At 51.0% G+C, this 11,060-nt stretch overlaps 1 protein-coding gene across 1 annotated transcript; it reads left to right on the plus strand.

Annotated features, from left to right (window-relative positions):
• The first annotated feature begins 4,049 nt into the window (after nucleotides 1–4,049).
• Nucleotides 4,050–9,484, plus strand: Hira (histone cell cycle regulator-like protein). Its single transcript, XM_003744942.3, has 16 exons — nucleotides 4,050–4,089; nucleotides 4,506–4,585; nucleotides 4,695–4,788; nucleotides 4,872–4,958; nucleotides 5,066–5,164; nucleotides 5,285–5,421; nucleotides 5,529–5,655; nucleotides 5,765–6,333; nucleotides 6,450–7,013; nucleotides 7,118–7,233; nucleotides 7,339–7,453; nucleotides 7,550–7,748; nucleotides 7,862–8,057; nucleotides 8,178–8,680; nucleotides 8,780–9,076; nucleotides 9,207–9,484. The coding sequence occupies exons 1-16, from the start codon at nucleotides 4,050–4,052 to the stop codon at nucleotides 9,482–9,484; spliced, it is 3,501 nt and encodes a 1,166-aa protein (XP_003744990.3).
• Nucleotides 9,485–11,060: the final 1,576 nt, after the last annotated feature.

Below are 11,060 nucleotides of genomic sequence, written 5' to 3' on the forward strand. Positions count from 1 at the left end.
GTTGCTCGATGCCCGAGGAGCATGCCTTGATATATGTATATTCGATCGCAAACATGATCGTGCGTTCCCTAAAAGCTCTCAAGAGCTGTAGGCGAATATAGATCTCATAAGGGCACCATTCCTCAATGAGGAAGCGGTTCGGGGACTTCCCCTGACAGAATCAGGGAAAAGTGTGACTCATTTTGGGGAGCAGAGGTCTCTGCGAACGGGTTGAGGATATCCGAGGCAAGCAGGAGCGAGGGTCCGAGCCCTCTCTTTTCGATCGAGCAATCACTTTTTTCGCCTTGTCTTCGGTTCGCAGTGAGTTTTTGTACGACGGGATCGATACAATCGTCTCTTTTTGAGCCGCTGAGTCCATGGGACAAGTCACCTCGATCTTGTTCTCCAGCCTTCACGTCGTTCAATAGCGCCGGTTTTTCAAAATAAGCGGAGACGGCTGAATTATCTCATCCACCGAAATATCGACGAGCAATAGGTATTGGAAGTTCTGAGTGAGGGTCATAGAGAGGCACTGGAACCGAGTTCCTCGGAAAAAATGCGCTGTTTTCGGAAAAGAAAATCATATAGGACTCCTTCATGCACGCCCCGGAGTTCAGAAATAGCTCGATACCGCGGTTCGCCCCAGCCGTATTCAGGCCCAAAATTATGAGTTCTATTGAATGGAACCGCGGGAGCGCGCCGAGAACTCGGAAGCCGCAACCGACTCGATGGAAGTGAAACGGAAAATCCCAGTCTTTGAATAGGTGGCTGTTCGCGCATGTTCACACGTCAGATAGGAACCAATGATCCCGGATTGATCACCGCGAGAATTGGCGGTGAGCCTAATGGTCGAAACTAGCGGAAGTCGTTTTATTTGAGGTCAGCTGTTCATGTCAGATGGCGTGGACGAGGAAAGGGTCGGGTGAAATCCGATGGTGAATCATATTATTTGAGTGACGATTCATGGGATAAAGTATACGGAGCCCGTACCGATGGTCGGATAACCTCTCCATGAAGTGCAGAGTTCGGACCATTATTGTTTCTGCGCGCTCTTGTTGCAAGCTTCTTGACACCCGAATGAATCGATCCATGGCGACAAGGTTTGACTTGACTTCGCGTCCTCTGGACTTGACTACGAGGACAATCAAGCTGTGATTATCTGCGGGCACTTCAAATACGATGCGGTAATTACCATGCGCCGCGCGGAACTATTAGAAGAAAGAAGATTCGGATCTGATCAATGATACGGATGTTCCTGCGAGCCGCCACAATACCTGCGTAGACTTGAGTTCCCTGTCCGAGATATCCAAATTCGTGACAGCTGTATAAATCACTCCTATTCTGCTTATCGTTATTCTGAGTCCCCCTCACGTTGACGCTGGGGCGCCCCATCCCAGACACCCTATTGCATACAAGGTATCTGAGAGCTACTCACAATAACTTTCAAGTACCTGATCTCTCAGAATCCCTTAGGGATTTCATCCTTGCTTCTCGTTGGATCACAAGCAGTTCTTACCACTGCGTTAGTGTACAACGCTGTGGATATTTCCGCGCTCGCAGAGCTTGAATATATCCGGCTAATTGAGCCGCCCACCTCGAATCAATTCGGCCAAAGGCGGAAGTAGTTGAAATCCCTGTAGTACAGTAGTCGCCCATCATTCGGGTGCGAGGCGCATCTACGGAAGCTTTGGAAGACTTCTGCGAGAATCAGGCGTTAGGCTTCCAGGATCGACAACCCGGGGAACCGCACCGGGATGGCCCAGCTTCACTGCTCGACCTGAGAGAGGGAGCAGCATCGTTCGACTCCTTTATGTAGAAGGACAACTCATACGAAAAAGGCAAGATCACGAGGAAAATAGAAATTAATCATGATTCATGAACGTCCCATAAATCGAGACTTGTAATCGACGAAATGGTATGGACTCTACGCCGCCTGAGCGGATGGAGAAATCCGATGGGCGGAGATGCGAAGGGGGCAAAACTTTCGAAATTCCTCAGAAGGAGAAGAATGCTGACGAGGCCTCAAGGATAGGCGATTTGAGGCACCTTCGGTATTCTGCCTGAACTTCCGATCCCTGAATCATTATCATGGGATGCTGAGCTTCCGTTCCACTGACATCGAGACCTCTGGAGGAACTCACTGTGAAAGCGGGAACGATTCTAACGCCCGCGCGGCGCAAATAATCCCGGTTCGTTCAAGCGTCCGATCTCAATTCGGTGACAGGCGAAGATCACCGACCCCAGTATGCATCGTATTCGATGTCCTATCCATTCCATGGCCCATGATTCTATCTCTCGAGAAACCCTTCGAAATTACTCTCGCTCAATCCTTAGCGGGACTTGTATTTGCCTTCCCCTCGGCGGCGAGCAACGAAAAACAATATTATCAAGTCGCTGCGACATTACCCGATAAAGGAAATATAGCGGGTAGTACGCTCCTGGCAAACCCGGAAGCCGGAGGAAGCCTCGAGCATGCGGCCTGAGTCTTTCTCAGGAATATTCATCTACTGAACCCGTGGGAACGTCGATTTTCGGGCCATAACTGCCGCGTTCCTACCAGTTTCTCTCCTGCCGGTATCTGCTGAATCGATCTCGGCCAGGGAGACATCCCTTCCCAAGACTCATTCCGAGTGAGTCCACTCGGTCATCATCGCTCGGATCGAGCATGCGTTACAATTATCGCAGTCCACGGAGACGGGAGATTGCTATCTCCGGCGGAGCTCTGCATCTCTCGATGCCGGCTGCCGTTATCTCGCTGGGTCTGGCGCCGTAGTGCTCCTCCTCCCCCTGCGTATCAGGATTCCATGTACAATCAATTGCGATCCCATTGATTGCTCGGACTTAAGGTAGGTCATTGTCTCGTGAGATCCCGCCCACGGAATGGAATCTCTCACTATCGGAGAAGTATCGGACCTTCCAAGAACCGACATTGGAGAGTCCAGAACGAGCTGCGATGATGAAGCGCCCAACAGCGCTTGGAAGGTGACAAAGATCATCAACATCATCGCTTTCGCCCTCCTACTGTAGACGAATTCCATTTTTGTTGGGTTTTTTACCGCCCGTTCTTCTGGCACGGAGTTTCGCAGAGAATTTCTAACCTAGACTCGTATGCACCTTGAGCTTTCTCCGAACCGCCGTACGAAGCTACGCCATGCAGTCCGGGGCAGCCGGATTTACCGAGCGGCAGCTCTCGTGAGAAAGGACCGAAGAAGGTCGACAACGACCGAGGGATGAGACCAGCGAGAGAAAAACAAAGAGAGAGAATAGAGGAGGAAATAGCGAACACAACAAACACACATTGAGTGTGTCGTGCGAGAGAGTGTGTGTGTTCGGGATAGGGAACGACGAGCAGTAATTAACTTCCATTATTGGTTTTCGTCGGTGTTTTATTCGACGCCGTCCGCAATCATTATCATGATAAATTCAACCACCGAAGTGCTTAGGAGCGTGTGTTCCCGACGTGTTTGATAACGACGACGACGAAGACGCTCTCTTTGTTTTGGCATCCCTGCTGTTGCTCCACCGTGCTCCTGGCAGTTCCCGTGTACATATTCCGTCTTTCTGAATGGGAGATTCGGCGCTCCGAGGGAAGGAATTTTCGCCGGAGGAGTTACCGCTGCCAACAGTGTCCCATCATCGACGGTGACCGCTATCCGGTGCTGTTTTGAGCGGGTGGCAGCTGCGGTGAGCGACAAAGAAAGACCGCACTACTGGCAGGAATCAGCAATCGTAACGGAAGCAAGACCGCCAGGGACAAGAAGATCAAGTGCAGCTGGAAAGTCGAGCTCGTTCTGTGGATATGTGATGGAGTCGTCTGGAAACCCCGATCTGCCCCAGAGCATCGCTTTGGCCGGCTGGAATCGCTCCTCAGTCGACATCGGCTCCGGCGGCGTTTTCTCTTTGTGATTTCTTGCTGAGGACAGAGACAACATCACGACAGTGGCGGCGACACTTACGGCCATCACGTTCGCCGACGATCCACATTACCATCTTTGCCATCCCTGTCCCGTCGGGTTGGCATTCGGCTCTCCCGACTGCGGCGGCGGATCGGTTATCGTCTCATCGCCATAATGGTGAAGCTTTACAAACCCACTTGGGTCAGCCACGACGGTGAGCTTTGCGTTTCCGGAGTTCTGTGCCTTGCTCAGATCAGTCTTAGTCAATGGATACGCGTTTGAAATCAGGCCTTTTCTATGATTGTGGGAGTCCAGAAAATTTTGCACATCGTCACACTCGGGGAGCCCATCCGAGGGAGATCGGATGGATCCGCTCACTGAGAACAATTAAATGAGCAGTGAGCTCCGATGGTAGCTAACGATCGACCAGTGGCTCGTTCCTAAGGGTATCCCGATCATAGGTTACAAACTCTGTTTTAGAGTTGGCCAGTCTTGAAGCGTACGTGCAGAGCGAGTCAAGTCGATGCAGCTTTTAGAGGGGATCGGAATGAGTGATTTTCGGCTGGTTCGGAAATCCGTCGAGCTACCAGACGTAGTCCCCCCAGACTAAATTCAAATGATCCTTTCAAGGTAATCCCATATTCTCTTGCGATGTTCATCCCGACGGGAGCCGTTTCGCGACCGGCGGTCAGGGTCAGGATTGCGGCCAGGTGAGGGACTGAGGAACTCTAAATCACCTATTATAGGGTTATGAGGCGCGAATATTCGATACTGTTCGTTTGTACCAGAGGTATTCAGCTAGGCCCTCAACATTCGCAGGTCTGCATCTGGAGTATGGGTCCCGTTTTGCGCGCAGATGAGGAACGTAGAGAAACAGTACCAAAACTGCTATGTCAATTAACGAATCATCTGGGTGAGTACGATCCGCCGAATCGAACTTTCTATCAAGGGGCCTGGAGCGATAACAGCTAAGAAAAAAATAAATGTCTTCCTCAGCGTGCGTCAATTGCGTGCGTTGGTCCCACGACGGTCGATTCCTCGCTTCCACCGGAGACGACAAAACAATCATGATTTGGCAGATAGGTGAGCTCAACGGGTTCGAATCGATTCCGAGCGCCGAGAAATGCTGAATTCGATGCTTGTGCGTGTGACCGTACATTCGAGTCATTTTTCAAGCCGTCGCCTTTTAGGTCGTACGATAACTGGACCGGGCTCATACGGAGCAGCCTTTGGGAAAGCCAACGTGGAACAATGGCGTACTGTTGCCTGCTTGAAGGGGCATGACGGAGGTAGATCGTACCTGATTCTAAATATTTTTTCAAAGTAGATCTGTTGTGCATACATCCAACGTCCGAACACACCGACTATGTACTGACATTCTTTCGAACCTTGCGATCATTGCCTTCTAGATATCTTGGATGTTTCCTGGTGCCCATCTGACCAATATATCGCTTCGTGTTCCGTGGACACGACTTGCATCATATGGAGTACTCGGCGATGGCACGATCGAGTGGCCATCCTCAAAGGACATCAAGGTTTTGTAAAGGTGGGTGAAGGTGTATCCACGTCCGACTTAGCTGCGGAAGCACTCGAACTAGAGTCGTTGCGAACAAAATATCGATCAATTTCCAAGCTGGTGATTCCTTCCTGCAGGGCGTGAGCTGGGATCCTGTCGGTAAATACATAGCGACTCAGAGCGACGACAAAACTATCAGGATCTGGCGAACGCACGATTGGCAACAGGAGTGTGTGATCAAAGAGCCCTTCGAAGAATGCGGGGGTGAGTGGCTTCCGTATCATACCGGACTTCTCCGATGCAACGGATAGGCCATTTCCTTAGCGTTGCCTGATCGAGAGCTCAAGGCTTACATCTCCTTCACTCTCCACAGGTACGACCCACGTGCTGAGGCTGAACTGGTCTCCTGACGGCCAATACCTGGTCTCCGCGCACGCTATGAACAACGGTGGTCCAACCGCCCAGATCATCGAACGAGGCACGTGGAAAACGGATAAAGACTTTGTTGGGCATCGCAAAGCCGTGGCGGTCGTCCGGTTCTTCCCGAGCATTATGAAACGCACTGGTCAGGATGGCCAAACCGAGTACTTCGCGTGTCTAGCGATTGGTTCCAGAGACCGTTCGGTCTCCGTTTGGCTGAACGATAAGCGTAGACCACTGTGTGTCGTCCATGATCTGTTTACGAACTCTGTCGTGGACGCGAGTTGGAACCCCGTCTCGAGTCAACTCCTCGTCTGCTCTTCCGATGGCAGTCTCGCAGTTCTGGACTTCTCGATGAAGGAGTTGGGCGAACCACTGACGGCGGACGAAAGAACAAGTTTTTTCCACAAAATATACGGATTCTCAGGGCAAGCTGTCGGAGCCTTATCTTCCGTGAGCAACATCCTCGTAGAGAACGTGGACGTTCTGAAAGCGCACGAAAAAGCCAAGACGAATGGAATGGTGAGCAAAAACCTACATAGAATTCATTTCTCAGCATGCGGCTTCGGTCACTGCTCGGCGATCCACGGACTCTCTCCCAAAACAATACGAATATCCCGATATGACGTTCCTTCCAGACGATTCAAGCTCCCAAACCCGACATATCTCAAACTCAAAGTAACACCTCGCTCCTATCGAGCCAACGTCTCGCCAAAGGTCCCACAGACCGCCAAATCGAGACCATCATGCCAAACGGAAGGAGACGTATCACTCCACTGTACATTCCTCTTGATCTTGAGGGTCCAGACTTGGGTCAACCAACCTTCAGCAGTTCTACCATGGAAAGGTCGAAAATCATTGTTGAAAAGCGCGAGTCGAACTCGTTGCCGCCGCTAGCCTCGATGGCCCCCACAGGAGCGATAGAGGAGCCCCCTCGTCAGCTTCCCAATGCCGCTGCCAAAACGAAGGACAACAATACCGCGGCCGCGTCAACGTCTCAACCTGTTTCAACGGCGACTTTGACCATTGCGAGTAACGCTGCAGTTCCGGGAAAAGGAAAACCCAAGCGGATAAAGCCAACGATGGTGGCTGCCGCGCTAGAAGCGGAGCCCGCGGTTCCCAGCACCGCACAGTATGAAGCAGCTACCGCACCACGCTCGGAAGCAGTCCAGCAACAAATATATTATCAACAGCAACCTCAGGTGAGATACATCACACGCGACGGGAGCCTGTTGTCCAAGATGTAGCCCTTGGCGGAAGATCAAGTCTCAGGAGATAGAATTGTGAGATTGTCTCTGAATTGAAGGTACCAACGCAACTGGTCGCCGCACCTCTGGTAGCTGCGATTTCGGGCTCAGGTACGTCCTCCATCTTCCCGGCTCTGCGGCTTAAACAACCATGTGTCATCAAGGTCGACCAAAGGTGAGACAGAATCACAAGCTTGGATTCCCATGACGGAGGACCTGCATCGGAACGATCTCTCCCCAGCCTCTAGCCCGGAGTAACATATGTTTTTTTCCTCTCAAGTTTCTCGATCGAAGTGGTCACGGATGTCCCGGCTCCAGGGGGCTCGACCCTGTCCCGAGTCATCTGCAAATCTACAAACAATTCGAGTGAATTGACCCCGCTTATGCATCACGAGGTGAGTCGGCGGGGGAATAGTGATCGCGAGGGGGTTGGCAGATTCCTTCGGGTATGCATTTTTTCATGGTGAAACTACCATATTCGATCGTTGCAGATCTGGGACGCCGTCGTCGGTGGCCGTCTGGTGGCTGTCGCAGCCACCTCGCGAATCGTCTGCGTGTGTGGGGATGATCAACTTCTGACTCTGTTCTGCGCTCGAACTGGTCGCAGGCTTTGTACTCCTTTGCTCGTCAGCTCGACGATAGCTCAGTTGACCTGTCGGGACAACTTCTGCTTGGTCGTCACATCTGACGGTCAGTGAGATGAAGAACGTGATAATTAAAATGGGATTCCCGGAAGGGTCACAGTTGATACCGGAGGCGATCGAGCCGTGCGAGTCATCTCATTTGATGTTCTTGATTTCCAGGTAAACTCTGTGTATATGATGTAGAAAAAGTTTCCGAAATCGGTATGAGAAGGATTCTCAGCGAAGATCTCCGACCTCTCATACAAGCGAATCGAGGATCTCCGCTGCGCTCCGCCAATATAATCGCCGAGGGCTGGGCCGTAGTCACATTTTCAAACGGACGCAGCTACTTATTCGATAAACAATCGCAATCGTGGTTCGTACTTTCACGGAGAAAAAAAGAAGAATTTCCATTGATCGTTTGGCTATCGGGGAACGGACCAATCCCTCCGGCTCGATATCGTTATGTCAATTCAGCTGTTTTTCTCTCATCTAGGTGTCTTGTAAGCGCCAATGCCGATTTGATCAGTCAGTGCTCGGATCACTATAGCTCACTCCCTGGCCTTCTCGAGGGTTATACGGCCAAGGGACCTCTCGAGCGACTCCAGGGCTCGTTGTTCAAGGCCACAGTCGAGCGGAATCGGAGTAGTCTTCTCACGAATCCCGCCATTCAGAGATCCACCACCCTTGCTTTCATCGAGTCGGAGATGAACGCCTCCAAACTCCTCTGCTCCAAAGAGGAATACCGTTATTGGCTCGCCACTCAAATTCGTTACCTTACTCAAGAAGGCATGGAGTTACGTTTGCGACATGTCCTCGATGATCTCCTGGGTCCAGTGGGTGCCGATGTGCCCGTGCACTGGAATTCGAGGATATTAGATTTGGACAAACGAGAACTCCTCAAAGAGTTTCTGCCTTCCGTCGCGACCAACTTGAAACTGCAGCGAATATTCGTCGAATACAGCCATCAGCTGAAGTCTCTGGATGCTAGCGAATCGGGTGGGTGTTCCTGGAAAACGAATATATAGGTACATCAGTCGGGTTTCTCTCTCTGAATGCCGCCCCGCGAACGCTCATAATCCCTTTCTCTCTCCGAAGGTAAACTACCCAGAGTGACATCGCTCAAGGCTCGTCAATTCGCGCGTTTGACTTTCAAAGCGGTCAAACGGAAAATCTCCGATGTGGAAAATGGGGATCACGTGCCGGAGCAGGCCGTACGACCCACCGAAGAAATCGGACCAAACACCGACCATCTAGCCGGAGGATTGCAAGAAGACAATGACAAGTTCCCCTTCCTGAAAAAAGTTCCCGGAGCTCGGAAGCGAGGTAGACCGCCGAAGAATGCGCACAAGAGGGTTACCCTCAACGGACTCAACGGCCAGGCTGTCGCGAACGGTGAGTTTCTTGCGTTTCATCCAGGCGGATGCGTGATTTTCTGATTGCCGGACTTGATGAATCAGAGAATAATCACCCACGTGTCAGAGGACTAGACCTAATAGAATACGAGCCGGATGAATTTCCACAGGATGCGCACATATAGAACCAGAAGAAGAAGCTGAGCCCCTCGGAACTGCCAACCGCTTGGAGGCTCCCGGGCTCCCGGAAAACGACAGAGTTTTGTCGGACGGTGCAAGCAAGGCGAACGGAATCGACGAGAGCGACCTTCAATCCCAAACGTATTCCTCATCCCAAAGTTCCGAACCAATTTCGACCCTGACGACAGTGAAAAAGGTTCTTGACAGCGTCGTGAGTGAAATCGTGAAGAGAGTGTCTCCGGAGGTCATGAGGATGAACGGGAGCTGAGAAATCCCGGACGGGACACGAATCGGGGTTGGCTCCGCTCATCACAATGCATGACACCACTACGAAGCGCGAAGACAACATTGGACGTTTAGGCGTCATTCCGACCATCCGAGGCACCATCGAGCTCAATGGAACGGGGCTCGAGAACACGAAATCACCTCGCGTGAATCGGCGGCAAAAACGACAAGCACGGGGATATCTCATTGGTACACGTTTTCTACGGACGATGAGCTAGTGATGTCGGAACCGCACGACACTAGCGTTCCTTCCGAATGATTCGCCTCGAACGTTCGTATTGACGAACCCCGACACCGGTGGAATGTTGGCGATTCAACATCCAGCTTCCTGATTCGAACGAGCACCGCGATAGAACTCTCATGAGAGCACTGACTCGTCACTCGATACGATTGGATTTCTCAAATCTGTTGCCACTGCCGATTAACATTTTTCCTGCCGCCGCTATCGCTGATATTTGAACATTTTGTACAGAAAAAGAAGCGAATACCCACTTTGTGACATCCCGGGGAAGTTGTAAACACTTTTTTTTAACGGATCATACGTTCTATCCGGATATATAAGATGTCTAATTATCCATTATAGGCTGTATCCGAATTATCGGCTCGGATGGAGTCTGGTGTGGCGAATAGACGGACTGTTTACGATTTGTCCATCAATTCTTACAGAATCGAGCGAGGTTCAGCTACGCAAGAACCGGTGCCGACTTAAATAACGATTTGCACGCATTAGTCAGTTTTTTTACGGAGAGAGATATAGGAATGAGAGAATAAAAAATCCGCTCAAAGCTACTTAAACTTAGTCCGAGTTTTTTCTTCTAAAGCTCGAGATTCTCCGGAGCTCCATCGATTGTCCCGATTCTATTCCGTCATAGACTACTGCCCAAGGGATCGATCTTATCGCGGTCCGTATTCCCGGTCCCATGTGCTCATGCTAAGCCCTGGTTTTGATTTTGAGCTGCAATTGTAGGAAGAACCAGGGTTGAGCAGGGAATAAGAGGGGGGATCCAGCCACTTCCCAAGGTAGCGCTGATGTCTTCTCCTCGCTGAATGCTCAGAGCTCGTCAAGAAAAAAGCACTGACGCCGAGGGCATAACTCCACTCGCATTGTGAAAGCATTAACGAGTGATGAAGGATGAGTTATGAGTCATGAATGATACGGAATTCCACAAGTTTAAGTGACGTCAGATTGGTCGTCACACGGAGCTTCGTCCCGAAATAATGAAAGCTCACGCAGTACGTAGGCCTTTCGACGTGGATAGGAAGCTAAAAATCCTCGATCGCGTGTGACGACCCAGGATAGGGAAGGGTCGCATCATACATCAATCCACATCGATGGATTGACTCTGGAAGGAAGTTCAGATCGCTGACACCGGAGTCCATAAAAACTTCCTCAATGAAGGAACAATTCTGCCGGTCGAGCAACTCAAAGCTCTAATTGAAGTTCTTCTCTCCTCCCCGCTCATCAAAAATGGATCAATCAGTCAATCACATCCGGGGTGATGAACCAAGAATTATGGGGGAGTCTCGTGTGCTCCCCAGGACTCCCTCGAACAAGTGAG

This window comes from Galendromus occidentalis, unplaced genomic scaffold (genome assembly GCF_000255335.2).
Source record: "Galendromus occidentalis unplaced genomic scaffold, Mocc_1.1 scf7180000077475, whole genome shotgun sequence".
NCBI classification, from domain to species: domain Eukaryota; kingdom Metazoa; phylum Arthropoda; class Arachnida; order Mesostigmata; family Phytoseiidae; genus Galendromus; species Galendromus occidentalis.